Source organism: Peromyscus californicus, unplaced genomic scaffold (assembly GCF_007827085.1).
Source record: "Peromyscus californicus insignis strain IS unplaced genomic scaffold, ASM782708v3 Scaffold_4__1_contigs__length_199733344, whole genome shotgun sequence".
NCBI lineage: Eukaryota > Metazoa > Chordata > Mammalia > Rodentia > Cricetidae > Peromyscus > Peromyscus californicus.
The window spans coordinates 112,764,032-112,786,323 of NW_026294562.1; the positions used below are offsets into that span (position 1 = coordinate 112,764,032).

Genomic DNA, 22,292 nt, shown 5'->3' on the forward strand with positions numbered 1-22,292 from the left:
CAAAATCCCAGGACACATAAGATCAGAAAGAGGCCCAGAAGAGTTCAGTAAGGACAGTGATCAGGGGAGCCACAGAAGTAGAGACCTACAGGGCAGTTACTACAGAACCCATGTGACAGACTGGGATCAGGAGTGCCGCTTGGGGCTGTCAAGTAAAACAGAGATCCAGAGTGTCCATTGAGACACTGTTTGAAAAACCCTGGTGAGCTTTGCAGACTACTGTGTTCAGTGGAGTGGTGAAGGGGACCGCGACGCATGGGGTTAATGTGGAAAATGGAAGAGGAATGTCAATGATAAATTGTCTTAAGAAGTTTGGCTTCTAAGTGGATGTGGTGGGGCAACCACCAGGGGATGCAAGACTGAAGGATAGATTTGTGTTGGAGATGGGAAGTGTACACAGGAGATAAATGAGCTAGATTGGAGGGGAGGTAAGAGATAAGAAATGAGGGATGAAACGAAGGAGGAGAGGATGGGGGAGATCCTAAGACGCTGGGAGGAGGCAGGAGCTGGGAGGAGGTAGAAGATGTGGTCAGATATGGAGCAGACATTAGCTGTCTCACCACAATTTACCCACAGACATATTTGAGGGGGTGACTATTCTGGAAGTCATGGGGAGGCAGAGGTTGAAGAGGGATTCACAAGGATGCCAGGGAAGCTAACCCACAGGCAAGGGAGCAGGAGATCATAGACTAGATAGTGGGCCCACTGAGCCTAAAACAGAGAAGACAGTGGACCGAGGCACAGTGAACATCTTCAAGACTGTGAAGGACCGTTCTGTGGGCTGGGAGTTGACCTGAACTTATTTTGTGCATAGCTAATGGGCAGAAGAAAGAGATACCCAGATTCTAGTGATATGTAACGTAGAAATTTCAAATACGGCCCTGACTGAGGCTTCTGGATGCTGGAGGTGATTTGGGGTCACTGAGGCTCTGTTTGGTGAGGACTTGTGGATGGTATCCCAGCCTGGAGTGTGAGGGAGGGACCTCAGAGACCTTCTCCTTCCCATAGCCCAGACTGGGAAAGGCCCTCGTGTGCCTGCCTGGAAGCCAGACTAGTGGGCTCCTTGCATGACCTTCTGACCTCACTGAGGGGAAATCCCCTCAACTATCAAGACAGTCTCAGGAAGCAGCAATTTTCCAGCAAACATCTCAGGAAAATGTGGCCACTCCTCAATCATTATTAGGGGGCAAATCCAGGCCAGACAGAAAACACTTGACGAACAGTTGGATTTCCTCCTGAATTTCCCTGTTTGTCTTGGTTCCTAGGCAATCACACAAGGCATCTAATCTCAGATCTAGGAAGAGGGTGGTGGCTGACTGCTGACCTTTCAACCTCTCACAGGTCAGAGGTCATTCCTGAGCTTTTTTTTCCTTCTAAGTTACAGCAACTCACTCCACAAACTCTTGTTCATAAACCTCACATCCTTTTCTCTCAACCACCTGGAGCTTCACAGATAACAGATCCCATTTTCCCATAGACTGTGTGTTCCAGTAGTCACGAGGCCACTGGTATCCTCCACAAAGCCTCTCTGATTATTTGTATATCTCTGTTCAGGGCTACTACAATCTATGATACCATCATATATTGATTTTCCTCAGAGTCAGAACCTCTCACTGAAAACTAGCTATGCTCCACTGCGAGTTACGTCAGCTGATCTTGGGACAGATGATGGTAAAGGGGGAAACAAGACTGTATTTGGAGACTGTCAGCACACAGTGTGTGAGGACCATCTTTAAATGTTACAGTGAGAGCTTAGAGCCAAACAGTGCTCTTTCTACAATCTTTTAAAATGAAAACACAATCCTTACACTTTCACTGTGGTCTGGCTGCCAGAAGCTAAGGGGCTTTCCCTTGGTAGTGTTGCTTTAAAAACTACCAGGAGAAGCTGGGAGCACACGTGTCTCATCTTTCCCCCTGGGGTTAGGTTGAACTGGCTGAGGTTTGAGGTTTGATGAGAGCTATGGGGGTGGCTCAGTTCTGGTGAGTGACGGGGCAACTGGACAACTGTTGTCTAGAAGGAGAAACCAGATGACTAGCCTATGCAGTAAGAGGATGCACATTCACCATTGGGAGCTAGAGAGTATCTACAATGGTGACTGATGTCTAGTCCCTCTATAGTGCCCTTCTTGTGAGGACAGGTAGGCACTAACCTTGCCCTTGAACAAAAACAGAGAAAACAAGAGTAAGCTAATTGGAACAGCTTTAATAAGATTTCCTTCTCATCTACTTTCTTTGTTTATTAAGGTGCATGCTCTCTGTGGCTGGAACATGGCACCATGTCTGGCTGCAAGCCACCATGTCACATGGTGATAATGGACTAACCTCTGAAAATGTAAGCTACCCCAATTCAATTACATCTTTACCAGCTTTCTGTTTTCAGTAGTTTCCTTTACTGCCTAAGCTTGGCTATTCTGGAACTTGTTCTGTAGACCAGGCTGTCCTCACACTCAGAGATCCACTAGCCTCTGCCTTCTGAGGCTTCTGCACCACCACACCCAGCTCTAACCCTTTCTTCAATTCTTTTCACAAGTTGGAAATTTAGCTGGGTGGAATCTTCCCCTGAGTTCTCCACTCCCTTTATTCCGTTTCTTAATCTGTTTATCTCCTTGAACACAGGACTTAGCTCCATTCCACTTCCTGGTGCTCCTTTTCTCCTCAAATTTTACATTTTGTAATTTACCCTGCTCAGCTTGCTCCCTTTCATTATAAATCTTCATCAGAGTTACTTCCAATAACCATACAACAGAGTCTATACTAGGCTGTTTTGAGACTTCCTCTGCTGATAGAATTAATCCAAATGTCTTTACTTTAGCCCCTGGAAGACTCTTCAGACAAGGACAAAAAGCAGCCACATTCTTCACCAAACTATCACAAGAATGATCTCTAGGCAACATAATAAAATTCTTCTCCTCTGAAACCTCTTGATCCAGGCCCCCACAGTTCAAATCATTCTCAGCACCACTGTCTTCTGTGCTCCTACTAGTATGGCCCATTAAGCTGCACTTAAAGCTTTATACTGCCTTGCTAATCCAAAGTACCTAAGTCCAAATTCCTCCAAACAAACACATGGTCAGGCCTATAACAGCAGTACCCCTGGTACAACTTCTGTCTTAGTTAGGGTTTCTGTTGCTGTGAAGAGACACCATGACCATGGCAACTCTTACAAAGACAAATATTTAATTGGGGTGGCTTATATTTTTAGAGGTTTAGTCCATTATCATCATGGGGGACATAGCACTGGAGAAGAAGCTGAGAGTTCTCATTCTTGATCAGCAGGCGACAGGAAGTGGTTTGTGACACTGGGAGTAGCTTGAGCATAGGAGAGCTCAAACCCACCCCCACAGTGACACACTTCCTCCAAAAAGGTCACACCTACTCCAACAAGGCCAAACCTCCTAATAGTCTCACCTCCTTTCAGGGCCATTTTCTTTCAAACCACCATATTTTAGGTCCTTAGAAAATGGGGCACTTTCCCTCCAGAAGGATTATGAGACATGGCTCATCTTCTTCTTCCTGGTCATGAGACAAAGTGGTTTACTCTACAACATACCCTGTGCCATGATGGTACCTCCATTAGAGGCCCATAGCAGTAGATCTGCCTGATATTGAACTGGACCCTCCAAAACTATTAATAGTTATCACCTCTATAATTATCCCTGGTATTTCATTAGAGTGATGAAGAGCTGACTAACTTAGCATTGTTGACAATGTTAAGTAACTTGAAGCAAGTGAATTGCTTATTGTCCATAGGTATCTAGATTAGATCAGTATCCAGTTTACCAAGAGAGTGAATAGATACTTGCTTATTAATTGTATTTTTTAAAAATGTGAAATGGGAATATGGGTAGATGGCTCAGGGGTTAAGAGCACTGCCTGCACCCACATGGCAGCTCACAATTGTCTGTAACTCCAGTTCCAGGGGGTCTGACACCCTCACATAGACATTAGTGTGGCCACACTAATTTATTAGCAGGCCACACACCAATGCATATAAAATACATAAACAAACAAACAAACAAACAAACAAATAAATAAAAAATAAGAAATGATCTCTGGGTGAGAATTGGTTTCTAACACATTGTGGTAGTTTGAATGTAATTGCCCCCATAACCTCAGAGGAAGTGGCACTATTAGGAAGTGTGGCTTTGTTGATGTAGGTATGGCCTTGTTGGAGGAAGTATGTAACTGTGGAGAAAGGTTTTGAGGTCTCATATATACTCAAGCCACTCCCAGTGACCCAATTCACTCCCTGTTGCCTGCTGATCAAGATGTAGGACTTACTGGGTGGTGGTGGCACACGCCTTTAATCCCAGCACTAGGGAGGCAGAGCCAGGCAGATCTCTGTGAGTTTGAGGCCAGCCTGGTCTACAGAGCAAGATCTAGGACAGACACTGTCTCAAAAAACTCCAGTTCCAGGGGGTCTGACAACCAAGCCAAAAAAAAGACGTAGGACTCTCAGCTTCTTTTCCAGCACCATGTCTGCCCTCATGCCATTATGTCCTACTATGATAATAATGAACTAAACCTCTGAAACGTAAGCCACCCCATTAAATGTTTTTCTTTATAAGAGTTGCTGTGGTCATGGTGTCTCTTCACAGCCATAGAAACCCTAACAAAGAACCTCATAATGAAAGTTTTTTTTTAATTACAAAAGAAGTATCTGTATGTAAATAAATAAGCATGATAAAATGAGTAATTTGATAAACAAAAATCTCAGGCAATCTCATTCTGTAGTGGTAATCACTATTAGTAATTTGGTTTATATGCATGCAGATGATTCTTTGCTTATGTCAGTACTGGTCAGTTTCAACTGTCAACTTACCACAACCTAGAATTGCCTGAGAAGAGACTCTTAGTTGTGGGGTTATTTAGATCATGTTGGCCGGTGGCCATGTCTGTGGGGGAATTGTCTTGATTGCGACCCAGCCCACTATTGGTGAGACTATTCCCTAATCAGGGGGCCCTAGGTTGTATGAGAGTGGAAGAGACTGGCTGGGCAGTAAATGAGCAAGGACCCATGAGTTTATTCTCTGTCTGCTCTTGACTGTAGATGTGTTATGTCTAGTTGCTTGAGTTACTTCCTTGACTTCTTCTCAATGATGGACTGTTACTGGGAACTTGTAAGTCAAATAAACTCTTTTTTCCCTCCCCTATCTTACTTTTGGTCAGGATATTTTTATCATATCAACAGAAATGAAGCTAGACCACTTTATACCAGAGTTATTAGGGGAACTTCAAAAACAGAGATGTTCATGTTTCAACTCAGAGACTCTGCATTTTTTATAAGCACCCCTTGTGATTCAGAAGGAAAGTTAGAGGTGTGTGTGTGTGTGTGTGTGTGTGTGTGTGTGTGTGTGTGTGTGTGTAGGGGGTTAGTTCAGCATTTTCACACCTACTTTATTGGATCCTCTGTTCTATTCTGCAGTAGATAGGGAGTGGGGAAGGAGGGAGTTGGATGTACCCAAGGGAGCATAATCCAGCATATTTTTGTACACTAGAAGAATCAGTTTTCATTTCATAGAGAGAGAGGAGGAGGGATAAACTTGGTTTAACTCTGGAAATGTCCTGAACACATGGAGAATAAGCTGGAGGCTGCATTAGCCTCTGACTTGCTATTGAGTTGTAGGAGTTGCAGGACCAGTCGGAGTAAATGCTCATGAAATCAGAAGCCTGGACCACAGAGTCCTCATAGATCCAAGATGTATTATGTAGCATTTCATATGTGCTACACACCTTACTACCTGCTCAGGGAAGACAGTGCCACCACAACACTCTTCCCTGTTGAACACAGAGTCCCGAACAGTGGAAGCTAGAAGCAGGAATGAGACCTTGTGCTTAACCTTCCCCACTATCTACCAACACGATCCCAGCCTAATCTCAAATTTCATAGAGTACTTGGACACAGTTCAGGTAGTGGTGGTGAGTCATACTCTCTTTTCTTTCTTCTGTAGCTGGAGGTTTTCCTGTGTCCTGCCCAGTCCTCCGTGGTCCAGACAAATCTCTCTCACCCATGGTCTCACAGCCACTCAGACCCAAGTAAACACACAGAGGCTTATATTATTTACAAACTGTGTAGTCTATGGTAGGCCTCTTGCTAGCTAGCTCTCATATCTTAAATCAACCTGTAACTATTAATCTATGTATCACCACATGTTCCATGGCTTTACCTGTATCCCATTACATGCTGCTCCTTGGGTGACTGGCTCATGTCTCTCCTATCTGCCTTTCTTCTTCCTGTCTATCTGCTTATATTTCCTGCCTGCCTCTAAGCTGCCTTGCTATAGGCCAAATGGCTTTACTTATCAACCAATCAGAGCAATACATATTTACAGCATGCAGAAAGATATCCCACAGCACTTCCCCTTTTCTGTCTAATCAAAAAACAAGGTTTTAACTTTAATATAGTAAAATTATATATAACAAACCCATGTTGGGCTCCATATGTAGTCTGAAAGTTTATCTGGTCCCACTAAGCCTCCACAATTCCACAGCTTGCTTATAAAATAGCCATTCAGAAGCTTATATTAATTATAACTGCTTGGCCATTAGCTCAGGCATATTACTGACCAGCTCTTACACTTAAATTAACCCACAATTCTTATCTATGTTTAGCTATGTGACTTGGTACCTTTTCTCAGTTCTGCCTTGACATCTTACTTCCTCTGTGTCTGGCTGGTGACTCCTGACTTAGCCCTTCCTCTTCCCAGAATTCTCCTCATCTGCTCACCTGCCTATACTTCCTGCCTGGCTACTGGTCAATCAGCATTTTATTAAACCAGTGTACAAAAGCATTATCCCACAACATTCTTCCTTCTGCCTAGGTGGCCATAACTGTTCCCTCAACTTTAACATTTATGGGCTGGAAGCTCACAACACTCACTCTTCTTGAACTACTGACTTACATAGACACTGAGTCAAAGAAATCATAGAAAGTCAAGTTATCTAAACATCAGCAGATACAGATGAAATGTTTTTAATGCAGTATTTTTGAGAACAGGATCAGGATGTTTTGATACAGGGTCTTACTATGTAGCCCAGGCTGGTCTTAAATTCATGATCCTCTTGCCTCATCTTCATGTGTGCTGGTTACAGGCATGTGTTTCCATGCTCTTCTGAGAGCAGAGATCTTTATATATCTGCAGATTACTTACCAGCCTGGCTTAGTATCTGGAATATAGCAAATGCTAGGTAAAAATGCCTTTTGATTTCATATAATACATTTACCTGGATATATATGTAACTATGTCATTATTTTCTTGTATTTTCAGAGCATCTTTTGTACTCTTGGTACCCTATTTCTTGTCCCTCTCAGGATGATGGGCTGTGGTAGTCTATTCGCTGGTGGCTCCCAGTGAACCATGCCTGGTATTTGTACCCTTATGTTACCTCCTCTCTTAGAACTCAGTATGTACCCATGATTGGGCTTTATTAGTACAATGTGGTGGCAGTTATATTGTGCCAGTTTCAGATGTCATTCTTTATATGTTATCTGTTGTCGAGAATTTTGTACATATATAGAATGAAATATGGTAATATTTCGTCACTCTCTAACTTACCCCACAGTTACCCAATGTGTTCCCCTCCTAGCTTCTTACTTCCTTCTTCTGTTTGATAACCCACTAGTTCCAATCAGTATTGCCCATGTAAATGTTCACAGGTGTGAGACCATGCATTGGGGCATGGGAAACCTACCAGTGGCTACAGGCTAAAAAACAAAAACAAACCAACCCCAAATGATTCTTCCTCCCTCAGCAGCTATCAGCTGCCAATAGCTCCTCAGTAAGGAGTGGGTCCTGGAGAGCCCCCTTCTTCATTTAGGCTGGAATTGGCTATTGATATCGTGTAGGTCTTGTGTAGGTAACCATAGCTGTGGTGACTTCATGAGCGTGGTAGCCATGTTGTGTACAGAAAACAGCATTGCAGAGCACACTTTCTATCCTCTCCTGTAGCTTTTACATTTTTTCTGCCTCCAGGTATCATTCTTTTTGAAAAAAAAACCACATTTCATTATTTTATGAGTATAACTGTTTTGCCTGCACGTAAGTCTGTGCACTACATGCATTCCAGGTGCCCACAAAGGCCAGAAAAGGGTGTCAGATCCCCTGGAGGAACTGGATTTACAGACAGTTGTAAGCCACCAAGTGGGTGCTATGAATCAAATCCTAGTCCCCTGGAAGAGCATCCAATGCTCTTAGCTACCAAACTATCTCTCCAGTCCCCAGGTATCATTCTTAAGAAAGCCTGGTAACTTCTACGTGGTGTTCCTGGGAATACTAGACTGACATATAAAAATGTCAGCTAAGTTGTTAGAAGAGGCCACACAAAGCAGCCGTAGGACGAGGTAGAGTCTTTGAGACCGTGAGGAAAAGCCAGGCTCAACATTTCTAGAGTAGCCAAGTGTAGTCACATTTAGTGATCAGTAGTGAGATCATAAGTGAGCTACCCAATTAAGTTATCTCAGCTTGCAGCAATCAAGAACCTGTAATGTAACCAAGAAAAAAGCTGGAATAAACTTTCTAGCTCTACTACACTTCAGAATTGTTATTACTTTGTTTGTAGAGCTGGGGAACCCAAGTCAGACCCTCATGACTGCTAAGCAAGAACTCTCCCACCAAACTACCAAGCCATTTAGATTGCTTTCAGTTGATCCTAGAAATCACTGAGTTTGGAGCTTGTACAGCTGAGCAATGCATTAGTCCACTAGCTTTGCTGGGGATGGCAGCTGAGACTGAAGCCACCTAAGAGGGAAGAACTGTTTTTCTGGAAAGCTTGCACCTCACTATCTTCTCCAGGGAAGTTGCTTTCCCATTCTCTTCCTCTGTCCTCCAATGGAAGACACCTAGCTACAAGCTCAGTTAGCTCTTTGTTGGGGAAAGAAACCGAAAGACACACATCATAAGACCTTCCACTCAGTAACTTCAGGTTGACAGAATTGAAGATATCTGGACCTTACAGGTCACAGCAGTCTGGTGGTGTTTTGTGTTTGTTTTGTTTGTTTTTTTGAGACTACTAAAACTTTGTAACTTCCTGGGAATTTCTAACTACCCTGGCACCCATCTTTCTTTGCTCTCTCTCAATCTAATCAGGGCACAGTAGAGATAGTAAGTTGTGCTTTTCAGATATTTGGGTTTGAAACCTTTAGGTCACCCACCAAACATAATGGCAGAAACAAGTAGGATAAGATACAGAGTGGGCACTGGGATGGGGAGGTCCCACTTAGACTGAAGGAGTACTGGGAATGTATGACAGGGTGCAGGAGCCTGGTTCCTGAAGGTCAGGGGTGCACATCAAGGTTGAAAGGCAGCATTAGAGGTGAGCGTATGTAGTGGTTGGCTTCAGGAATGGGAGATTGAAAGCTGTCTATAAATATATCTTATCTGCAAAGATCATTAATTGTGAATAGTGACTTCTATTATGCTGTGAACCTTGTGTGTGTGTGTGTGTATGTGTGTGTGTGTGTGTGTATGTGTGTGTGTGTGTGTGTGTGTGTGTACGAGAGAGAGAGAGAGAGAGAGAGAGAGAGAGAGAGACAGAGACAGAGACAGAGACAGAGAAAGAGACAGAGAGACACACATACAGAGGAAAGACACGGACAAAATAGTCATTTCATGAAGCTAAAAAAGTAGATGGCTTCCTTTGTACAGTGAAGGTCTTTATAATCAGGTGTTTTTCTTATTACTCAAACCCAAGCAGCTGAAGAATCCAAAGATTTAGAATTGTGCAGCTAGGGCTGGGCATGGTGCACACCTTTAATCCAGCACTTGGAGGTGGAGACAGGTAGATCTCTATGAGTTTGAGGCTAGCCTGGTCTACAAAGCAGTTTCAGGATGGCCAGGGCTATACAGAGAAACCTTGTCTTGAGACCCCCCCCCCAAAAAAAAAATAAAGAAACCCTAGAATTTGTGGAGTTAATGGGAAAGGAGGTGGTTTCCTTTCCTGGCCTGCCTGAAAGCCGAAGCTGCAGGTAATATCAGAAATCTGTTAAATCAGGCAGAGCTGGGTTTCCAGGAACAATCTTAAACTAGAGAATTCCCTGTTAGTAACACAAATAAGAAATATAAACAAAAACTGTTGAGGAGAACAGTACCCAGTTATGATGCTTTGAGTCCTACCACACAGGAGAGGAGAGAAGGACAGAATGACCAGTGATTGGAATGCCACTCTGCCTCTGATTTGAGAACTACACTCAGCTTTCTATTGTGGTTCATAGATTTATTTTTTGTTTGTTTGTTTATTTATTTATTTATTTTTTAAGATAGGGTTTCATGTGACCCATGCTGGCCTAGAACTTGTTCTGTAGCTTAGGATAACCTTGAACTTCTGATTATCCTTCGTCCACCTCCTAAAAGTTGGGATTACACTTGTGTGCTGCCACGCCTGGTTTATGTGGCTCTAGGGATTGAACCCAAGACCACCGAGCATGCTAGGCAAAGCACTTTACTAACTGAGCTACACCCCAGCCCCAGTGGTTCACAGACTTAACTGGATATTCCTTTGCTTTGGTGTGTCTTCCTCAGTGACCAACATTCAGGACAGGAATGGAGCCAGAGTGAAGTCTTGTTCACATTTCCCTCTTTTATCACCCAGAATCTACAGACGTCTCAGTAGGGAAGGGTGAACAGAGGAAGTGTTTTATTGGCAGGGTGTTTGGGCAGCAATGAGGACATTGAAGGCAGGAGTCACACATTCCCAAAGTTCTTTCTTAAAATCCAGTGTGTTTGGCTTCAGGCCTTCTGACTCACCCCCCAGGCCAGGCATCCCATCTCCCGGCTAGCACATTCCCAAGAGTACCTGGGGAGACCAGCTCATTTTCCATCTACAATATCTACAGAAACATCTGTTATAGCTTGCTAGAAAGTCAAAACAATGAACTGTCAACCCATCCATCATCTCTTCTGCAGAAGGACACATTCCTGGTGGCTGATGCACACCCTTCCCTAAGGGCTCACCCTAGACTGCCTGTGTGACTGTGGAGCTGTGAATTGATTTTTGATGGTGATTTGAAAAGCCTCTTACATCCTAGTTTATTTAACCTTCTCACATGAATAGCAAAACTTCTCTTTGGGGAATCATGGGATGACTACTGACTCATAAGCAAGTGATGAGCCCTGGAAACAGGAAGCAAAAAATAGGCTCTCTAAGGCAATGCCGTTCCCTTTGCTCAGGTCACAAAACATTATAAGAAAGAGCCTGCAGGTGGAGTTGGCACACTGGGTCCACCTCACAGTCCTGCAAAGTACTTTGTGAGTACTTTGTGAGCCAAGACAGTGGCCTTGTTATTTTAGGGTCTCAGCTTCTTCCTCCGTTAAAGTGGGCATGATAGTACCCATCCTGCCAGCTACATGGCATTCTTAAGAGGTCAAACTAGAGTAACAGAGTGGGAAGAAACATTCAAAAGCACGTGCTGCTTGAACCCATCCATACTATCACCACCAAAACACCAAAAGACATATCCTAGCATTCCTTCCACGACAGAGAACACATATCCAGAACTCAGTGTATCGTGGCACTTACTTTGTGCCTAAAATGACCTTTGTTGGCACTGTACCCTTTGGCTCTCCTTTGGACACACAGAAACAAATCCAATTCTCTTCTGCAAGAATAGCTTTCAGATGTCCAGAAGTAGCCCTGCCCCTTGATACAGACAAAGTGGCCGCTGAGCCTCTCACTACCAAACCAAGCATTTCTTTCCCTACACTGTCACGGCTATTGTTCTTCGAAGGTACATTTTGTATGGACTTGATGGCATTAAGATAGTCTGAAAGGGGAAGAAGGAAGTGGGAATCACCTCCTTTGTTCTAGATGCTATGCTTCTATTAACGCACCAACTTGTGAATTAGCTTCCTTGGTGGCTGCGTCCCAGTGGTGCATTTCCTCTGCAGTCTTGACTACAGACATGCAGCATTTAGAGTGTTACTTCCTTTCAACCAGTTTCTTCTGCCTGGTAGCCAGTGCAATGATTCTGAATTCTCACCAGGACTTACCATCTACCGACCCTACACTTTTCCTCATCCCTTCCCTGCTTCCTGCTTCTCCATGTCCATTTTCCCCTTCTCTCTCAGCCTAGACCTTTGGCACACCATTGTGTTATTTCCTTTGAGTACATTCTCAACTCCCTTCTTTCTGGAAGAATCCCAAGCCTGATTCATCTATCTCACCCCCCCCTTCCCCCTACCCCACTCTGCCTCTGCTCTCTTCTCATGGTGTAGCATGTGTTCCAAAGCCTAAGCTTCTCCAGGTATGCACTGGATCCCTGATCCTCCAGCTTACTCGAACTTCTGCTCCCACCCTGTGCCCCACTATTAATTTTCTTTTTTTGTCTGCAGCATCCTTCCCACCCCACAGAACCACAATATGATTTTATCTCTTTTCAAGGGAGAATGAAATATGTTTTGTCTTCATAGGTCCACTGAGTCATAGAAGCTCTGGCTTGCCCAGCTTGTGGAGGGCATTGCTAGAACTCCTGGTAGCATGCCAGTGGGTGTGGGTGGCCATGGTGGCTGGCAGAATAAGCAGGGGCAGAGAGTGGAGATGCCAACATTATGGTCTCCAGAGAAGACATGAGCGCTCATAAAGCTAGAAGGCTTGGATCTGGGGAATCTGCTGCACTGGTCTATTAACATTCCCCTAAACTGACCTAACCGTGTGTGTGTGTGTGTGTGTGTGTGTGTGTGTGTGTGTGTGTGTGTGTGTGAAGATGAATATGGTGAGCTGCTTTCCAAAGCCATTTTATCAGGAGGGTAACATCTTTTCACTGGAAGAGCAGTGTCTGTATACAAACTGCTCTGAGCAGCTCAGACCAAGAGGGTTTCCCTCCTGAAACAACAGGTATTTAGCTATCTCCACATCATAGTGCCTTCTTGAAGGTTATCCTGGAGATAGGCCCACCCCACGTGGCTTCCAGACTTTCAAGTGCATGTGTCAAGTTAAAATTTTCAGACCACCCCCAAAGCATATAGTCACAGGCTCTTTTGTAATTCTCCCAAAGCTAGGGTTGACTTTGGCTACGATATTTCTTAAGAGCTCTCTCTAAAAGGGACAGCATGGTCAGTCCACTTACTTATCTGTCACAGCCTGCATGAACTCATCCAGTAGGTCATCATACTCCTTCCCACGAACACGCTGGTGTTTCAGGCCAATGTACAGAGGGTCTTTGAGAAGCTCCTGGAATAGAGAGCATCCATTTACTGAACCTGCTCACTCTTCCTGCTTTATTATTGTTTTCTGCAAAGCAAGTGTCCAGGTTTAGTGGGAAGGACAGGAGGTAGGAGGAGAGAAGAAAGTAGGAATCTGCCTGATTTCCCTACCTCCACCTAGGGTAATCCCTGGAAGGGACTGGAGGCTAAGCCCCTGACTCAGGGTGGATTCCCATGCAATCCCCACTTTAGGAATGAACAATGCTTTGAGGCAGGTGAGCTTCTATCAGTCACAGTCTTTCAAGCCCTGGCTATAGGTTCTGGGTTTATTTCAGGGTTTCTCAATAGTGTCACTAGTGACACCTTGGTTTAGATAATTCCTTATTCTGGAAGCTGACCTGCACATTAAAAGATTTTTAGCAGGATCTCCAATCTATACCCACCAGAACTTAGCAACACCCGCAGTTGAGACCATAAAAATGTCTTTAGACATTGCTAAAGGTATTCTTGAAGGCAGAAGTGCTCTTGATTGAGAACCTTTGAAGCTGACCTTAGGTAGCATCTGGATTGGCGATGGGGGTCTCATCCTCTTGTCCTCAGTATGACTTATAAAACATTAATTAATTCAGTAAAATCTTACCTGCCATGTACCTCACACTATGCTAGGTCTTGTGGATACAAAGGTAGAATGATGCAACTAGAAATTTCATCTAAAAAACAATGCTCACCTTATCCCTTAGCCTTGGCAGGTGACTCTCCATTACCTCTTGCAACAACACTTTCCATCACAGTAGCCACATGCATATTGGGTCTTTTCTTTTGTTTACATTGGCCTGACTAGCTTCTCCCACTGAGCTTTCTATTTCATCCATACCCCTATGGATCAGTAGACAAACTCCTGTATAACACATTTATTTTAATAACTGTAGAAGCTTCATCATGTAAGAGCAAAAAACCAAACCAAACCAAAAAACAAAATAAAAACCCTTGAAAAAACCAAAATGTCTATTAATGGGCAAATCTAGATAAATCTCAAGCTATATGATTTGAAAGAAAGCCAATCCCCGAAGATTACATACTGTCTGATTCCATCTGTGTACCATTCTTGAAATGATAAAGCTATAGAGATGGAGAGCCATCACCAGATGTTAGAGAGAGGAAATGGGGACATGGGTGTGGTTACAAATGGATAGCATGAGATATCCCTATGATGAAAGTATTCCATGGCTTGACTGCCTTAGTGATATAGGAATCTACACAAGTCACAGAATTGGAAGTAAATAAACACACATGTACGCACACACACATATGAATATATGCAAAACTAGTGAAATGTGAATAAGATCCACGGATTGTGTCAAGGTCATTTTCCTGATGGTATACAAGATGCTACCATTGAAGAAAACTGAATAGTTGCATAGGGACTTGTGGTGCTTTGAATAAGGAATGTCCCATATAGACTCACATATTTGAACACTTAGTCCTCAGTTGGTGGTGACTTTGGGGGTGAGGTTGTGGCACCTTTAGGAGGTGAAACCTTGCTAGAGGAAGCACAACATTGGGGTTGGGACTTGAGGGTTTATATTCTTGTTCCTCTTCCTCTCTCTATGCTTCCTGTATGCAGACAGAATGTGATCAGCCAGCCTCCTGCCCCATCACCATGCCATGTTCATGAACATTATAAGCTCTAGCCTTCTGGAACAAGTTGCTGTTAGTCATAGTATTTTATCACAGCAACAAAAAAGTAATCAATACAGATCACTGTATCTTTTTTCTGAGAAATGCATCTGAATGTATAATAATTCAAAATAAGAGTTAAAAAAATAAACAAGACTGTCAAAATATGTGCAACTCATCAACACCCCTGACTGCAGCCTGGAGAGCTATAATGATCAGTGAGAATGATTGATTCTGTGAGGGTGTTCACAGGGTACTGAGGGTGTGGATCAGTAAACTGACTGTCACAGAGAAGGATGGCACTGCCTTGGGAGATAGTGTAGCATATGAATATCCAGAGTGGGAAAGTGACATTACTTGAATGGTGAGTGGGAATTGTATTGTGGGGGAAATGATCAGGCCGGAAAAGATGATCAGATTCTAAAGAGTTAGCTGGGTCTCCAGGCAGATGAGCACAAAGGAAGGTTCCAGGTTGGAAGCAGAGTGAGGGGAAGGTGACTGATATGTTTGGGGAACAGGAAATAACTCTCTGCTAGAGCCTCTTGGGATTTCCTATTTCTGTGTCTAATTCATCCAGAATAAGAGCTCATGGACACATTCATGTGTCGGCTCCATCTGAGCTGATGCTGCAAGTTGTGAAGACAAGGACTACATGAGCCAAGTTTTACCTCCATTATGACAGGCTGCTGTGACTTTGAGAAAGCTTTTATGGCCTCCCAGAACTTTCTTCTCATCTGCCAAATGAGGGTAAAGTGTAGCCACACTGAGTGGTTATGGTGATTGTGTGAAAGAATATGAGAGAGCTTTGTGAATTACAATGTCTGGTTAAATAGTGGCAGGCATTCCAGCTCTTAAAGCTTCTGATGTGCCACATGCTGAGGACTTTAACTGTGATGTCACAGCAGCCACAGGAAGACTCTGAACTCTCTAAACAGAGTCTGTGGCAAGAGGGTAGTTTAAGGGCCATCACACATTGCATCACATCCGTATTCTCTCCAGAATGCTCAGGAATGAGATGAGTGTGTGTGTGTGTGTGTGTGTGTGTGTGTGGGGCGGGGAGTTAGGGCAGAGCATTCTTCCTAAATGAGGCCATTTGACGCAGTCTTTGCTTGTCAGAGACTCTTCTGGGTTCTTCTGTAGCCAGAGTTCTTAACGTTCCATCTTTCTAGGAGAGTCTTGTCAGTGTTGTATAGTCTGAAGGTCCAACTACCGCTCTCTCTCTCTTCAGTCTTCAGGAGTTTCCTCTTAGGAAGCTGTTACATATGTATTTCTAGGAGGATCTGAGAGATGGGTTTCATTTTTTATTGTTCTCCTATGTTATGAATGAAGCCACAAGATACAGAGAGGTTGAGCCACCTGCCCCAAGACCTTCGGTTAGTAAGAGCAATAGTCAGTATTTAAATCCAGAGTCCCTGCTCTTAACATGCAGCTTTGGTGGGTTCTTCTACTCATAGGTAAGAACTGACATACTATTTAATCCACCGACCCAGACGCATATTGCAGCCCTGATGCAGTGTAATAAGCCCCTGCCTTATCACCATCCCTGACCTCAAGCTCTACTATAGAGCTATAGTAATAAAAATAGCTTGGTACTGGCATAAAAACTGACATGTGGACCAATGGAATCGAATTGAAGACCCTGACATTAATCCATGCACATATGAACACCTGATTTTTGACAAAGAAGCCAAAACTATACAATGGAAAAAAGAAAGTATCTTCAACAAAATGTGTTGGCATAACTGGATGTCAATATGTAAAAGATTATAAATAGATCCATATCTGTCACCATGCACAAAACTCAAATCCAAGTGGATCAAAGACCTCAACATAAATCTAGTTACACTAAACTTAATAGAAGAGAAAGTAGGAAGTACTCTTGAACGTATTGGCACAGGCGATCACTTCCTAAATATAACACCAGCAGCACAGACACTGAGCACAACAATTAATAAATGGGACCTCTTGAAACTGAGAAGCCTTTGTAGGGCAAAAGACACTGTCAATAAGACGAAAAGATAGCCAACAGAATGAGAAAAGACCTTCATCAACCCCACATCTGACAGAGGACTGATCTCCAAAGTATATAAAGAACTCAAGAAACTAAACATCAAAATACTGAACAATCCAATTAAAAAATGGGGTAAAGAGATAAACAGAATTCTCAAAAGAAGAATCACAAATGGCTGAAAGACATTTAAAGAAATGCTCAACATCCTTAATCATCAGAGAAATGCAAATCAAAACGACTCTGAGATACCACCTTACACATGTCAGAATGGCCATGATCAAAAACACTAATAACAGTCTATGTTGGAGAGGATGTGGAGCAAAGGGAACACTCCTCCACTGTTGGTGGGAATGCAAACTTGTACAACCACTCTGGAAATCAGTATGGCAGTTTCTCAGAAAATTGGGAATCGATCTACCTCAAGACCCAGCCATACCACTCTTGGGCATATACCCAAGGAATGCTCAATCTTACCACAAGGACACATGCTCAACTATGTTCATATCAGCATTGTTTGTAATAGCTAGAACCTGGAAACAACCTAGATGCCCATCAATTGAAGAATGGATTAAAAAAATGTGGTACATCTTTGTATTTTAGTTTTATAATAGGATGTTCCATGCCTCAAATACTTCAAAACTAACTACAAAAATGGGGGAAACTTACATATAGAGATGACACTAAAAACAAATTCATCTTATGCTTGCATAGAGTTTGCGAGGAGAAATGTCCTCATTGAATCTGGTGTCTGACTGTCCCATTCCTGTTTTTACAGAGCAGGACATTGGAGTTCAGTGGTTTAAACAACTGCGCAAAGCCAGGAGGAAGTGACTCAGACTAGTTCTCATGGTAGCATCCTTTCTTCCCCATCATTTGATGTGGGGACAAAGGAGCTAAGCACCAGCTTCTTGTCCTTACTTCTGTCTGTTCCCGCCAGAAGAGTTTAGCAGTAGCTGGCGAGGTCTAGCAGGTCTGGGGTTTTGGGTTTTGGAATTGGATGGATCTGAGTTTGAATTCACACCCTGTCAGTTAAGCTCAGAGGCTTTGGGCAAGAAATATAACTTTGCTGCTTTGTTTTTCCTCTGTGTTGAAAAAGGATAATAATGAGTCCTGTCACATAATGTGATTTCTTGAGGAAAAGTATGTTCCTTTCTCTTTTACATCTCCCCAGAGATTGCACAGTGTCAGCACACAGCAAATCTGTGAACTGTGTTAACTGATACCAGCTGCCAGAGCGTTAGCGTCAAAGCTTAGATCTTGGGAATCCCTCACTTCAGCTTCCTCCCAATGGACTTCTGAGGCTTGTAAAGGTGAAGTAAACTGCCTCAGGTCACCAAAACCCACTGGTGGGAATAAAAGGGACTAAGTCATTATTTTAGAACAGGATAGGGACTGAATTTATTCATTCCCAAGCTCCAGTATGTACAAGGTACCCTGGTACCTAAGTATTAATTTGGTGGCTAAATCTTTTCTCTCTGTTAGATGGTTACTAAGTTCCATTTGGAACTGAACAAGTCAGTGATTAGAATTGTAGGTGAAGGAATTTACCCAAAGAAGGCAAAGTGGTTCTTCCTCTGCTGTGGGAATTGGATTGAATACATCCTCTGGGGTTGTTTGCCTAGCTCTGCCTTTCTAAGGTTTTCCCTGGAGACAAATTATCATAGAAAACAAATAGTTTTTCCTCCTCTTTGCTGGATATATCACAGAACATTGTACTTAAGTTGGAAGATAAACCTTCTGGTTAAAAAAATATTTACCTTGAATAGCAACAGGCATGCTAAGAGGTCATGAAAATCATCTGTGTCCTGAGGTCACAGCTTGGGGTTCACCCATGGCCATAGCACCCTTTCTCAAAACTGTAGTTATTTCTATTGCTTATTTCTTGGAATACTAAGTCAAGCCCAGGAGAAAGCTGCAAAGATTCTGGGAGTAGCATCCTCACACATGCATGCAGAGAGGGAGCTCTCTGGTAGTAGCACACCAGGAAGTTGAGTCTTCTAGTCACAGACAATAAATAGGCTTGCAAAATAGAAGAATCAGCAAATCCCAGCACAGCCAGTGACTCTAACTCTGTTCATTCTCACCAAGTCTTCAAAGTCAAGGTTTCTGGTTCAGCGGTCAGTCTTCACCTGAGTCTGTCTACAGATGCCAACATTCTCATCAGCCACACAGTGGCTTCCAGAGGGCCACACGGCATCTCTGTCAGAGGTTCAGGATTTCAGGCAGCAAAAGACTCTTAGGGCTCAGGATGGCAACCAGAGAGCTAAGCCTGTTGGGGTGCTCCAAAAAACCTCACTGTAGAGTACCATGTGCACAGGATTTTGGAACGAATCCTTAGAAAAGCATTTACACTCTTCCTACCTAGAATGAAGGACTTGTATGAGATAGTGCTTCTGGTGCCTTCTACTTTGAACAATATGACCATCTTATACTTGGTTTCATCCACACACAGCCATGACTGAGGGGTTCCTCTCCCCTGAGCCCCTGGAACTGAACCCTGGGGCATCCTTCTTCATGGGCTCACTGCTCCATGTGTTTATTTTTCCAAACGTCCTTGGTGTTGGCAGGTAAAAGTGACTCGGTTTTAGGGATGTAGAAAGCAGATGTTTTCCTTCAACATGGAGCTCAGAGAGGTGTTCTGACACTGATTAAATTGCTGTCATCTCAGGAGCTTTTTTTTTTTTTTTTTTTTTTTTTTTTTAAATAGAGAAATACACAGTGATGGTTTTGTTATTTGGACACAAAAGCGTCTCACAACAGCATTTTCCCTGTACTGCTATAGGCAGTGGAAGTGATAAGGCTCAGTTTTGCTTCCCTACAGCCCAGAATTGCTCTCAGGGAGATACACTTTAAGACTCTTGGGGAAAATGCCTTGCAATGAGACGCATTAAAAATTTTATTTTAGCTGGGCGGTGGTGGCGCACGCCTTTAATCCCAGCACTCGGGAGGCAGAGCCAGGCGGATCTCTGTGAGTTCGAGGCCAGCCTGGACTACCAAGTGAGTCCCAGGAAAAGCGCAAAGCTACACAGAGAAACCCTGTCTCAAAAAAACAAAAAACAAAAACAAAAACAAAAAAATTTATTTTATTATTATTTTTTAGAATTTTATACACCAGTATTGTATTTACATCATTTCAACCCCATAATCTCCCACCTCTAGCCCCTCCCATGTCCCTTCAGCTCCCTCTGAACTCTCAACTTCATGAACGCTTCTTTAATATATAAATATTTATATATATACATACACACATATATAAATACATGCATGTGTGCAAATATATAAAAAATATATATGAATGTGTATATATTATACATATTACATATGTATACACACACACACATTTTCTCCTGCATCCATTTAGTGTTGTGCTCATACGTATATGGTATATGCACTTAGGACTGACCACTTAGAATTGGATAGCCTTTCAGAAGGATTGTCCCTAGAGAAGACTGATTCTCACTCTCCTAGCACCCTTTATTGCCTGTAGCTCTTCACCTAGGAGGGGACCTTGTGACATTTCCCCAGTCTACACTGGTATCTTAGTTGGTGTCATTGTGTAAGTCTTACAAACAAACACATTTTTAACAAAGAACTCTACTATGGGACATGACATAGCAAACTCATTTGAAGGTGGATAAATCACTGTCTTTGGAATGTTAGTTCACTTGGCAACATGGAGTTCTCATGTTTGGAGTAAAGCACTCAGGAGAAGCAGACACTTTGAGTAGATCTACTACACAACTCATTAAAATGATCCATTCTGTGACAGTGTTGAAACACTGACAGACTATTCACCCAGACCTGGTTCGTTTATCTCTCTCATGCCTACCAGAGTGCCTGACACCTACTAAACACTCAATAAACTTTGATTAAATAAGTAAAGAGAGAGCGCTCACAAAATAACCTTGATTGAAAAGATGAGAACAAAATACAGTGCATTATGATTACAACTAAGTAATAAATACATCTGTATGTGCATGTGTCATTAGATAAATATTGAAAAGGGGGCACAAATATAGATCTGTGGGAGAGATGCCATTTCTTTTAAGAATTTGAAATATATTCTAGAGTTACTTTAGTAATAAAAGTCAAGAGATGTTGTTGGCTTATAAAACAACTGAATCCCAGCAGGGGTGTGATATGGCAGAGGCTCTTGGCTCTGATTAGAATCCCTTTGAGGCAATTAAACCCTCTAGACCTGTTTCCTGAAGTGGGAAGAGAAGGCAGTGACAGAGGCTACTCTGAGGCTCAAACTAGGTGTAAGGTCCTGGTCCTTGATTGCCACTTGCTTTTGGAAATCCTTCCTGACGGATTTGTTACAAATCAAAGTCAGCCTTGAACTTCATTCACATTGGCGGGTGCTGGACCTTCAACAGCAAAGGATCTCCAGTACCTCCTGGGGATACAACAGTTCATATTAATCTCAGGCTCTCTCTGCTCCAGCTCAGGGCCAGCTTCTAAGGCACTGACAGGGTGACAGTCTCATCAGGAGTGCTGGAAGAATGACTGAAATAAGGTTTGCTTACTCATCTACACAGAGGCGATGATGACCTCTATGAGTCTGAGGATAGCTTTAATTGTTGTTTCGTATAAACTTGAACATCTGGCTGGAAGAAGGGAACCTGGTTTAGAGCAAACCTTGAGGTCTGGCCTTATTGAGCAGCTGTAAAGCTTGCGCCACCACCCAGCCCCCTTTCCCATAGTCCAGTCAAGAGGCACAGCAAGAGGAAGAGGTTCTAGAAATGGCAGTATTGCTGTAGGTGATCAGGTCTAAAGAGGTGCATGTATAAACATATTTTTTATAAACATATATCCAAAACATTAAAATGCTCTCTCTATATAAATATACTGATAATGTGACTGATATTTTACTTTCAATGTATCTCTGGATTTTGATTTTTAAAAGAAGAACACATACTGATTTTAAACTCAAAAATATATGTTATTTAGAAGGAATTCCTTTAAAGTATATTATGGACGAATATGAAAATACCACAATGGAACTCATTTTTATATAATTCATATATTCCAATGAAATTATAATTTGAAAAACATGACAATTGGACAGAGATATATTTTGTTTCCTTTGTGGAAAGAACTAAATTGTTTCAAAAGTTTGAATTAAGCAAATATTTTGAAATAAAGAAAAAAAAGGAGGAATCTTTTTGTTTGTTTTTCAAGCAGGATTTCTCTGTGTAGCCCTGGCTGTCCTGGAACTCACTCTGTAGACCAGGCTGGGTTTGAACTCACAGAGATCTATCTGCCTCTGCCTCCCGAATGCTGGGATTAAAGGTGTGAGCCAGCAAAGGCACTTTTTTTCCCCTGCCAACCACAGGGCAGAAAATTACAGCCAGAGACAATGTGCCAGGGTGGTACCAGGAGCAGACAAACTCTTGCCTGGGGGTTAAGCTCCTTCGGTGACGAAGCCCCTGAATCCTGCAGCAGGAGTGACCTGTGTGTGGCTCGGC

At 42.8% G+C, this 22,292-nt stretch overlaps 1 protein-coding gene across 2 annotated transcripts in view; it reads right to left on the reverse strand.

Moving 5' to 3' along the window:
• Positions 1-22,292, reverse strand: part of Me3 (malic enzyme 3) — a 196,958-nt gene that overhangs the window by 31,311 nt on the left and 143,355 nt on the right. For both annotated transcript variants that reach the window (XM_052761645.1, XM_052761644.1), the window contains one exon: positions 13,061-13,164. In XM_052761645.1, coding sequence (XP_052617605.1) covers positions 13,061-13,164 — 104 coding nt within the window. The remainder of the gene's footprint in view (positions 1-13,060; positions 13,165-22,292) is intronic.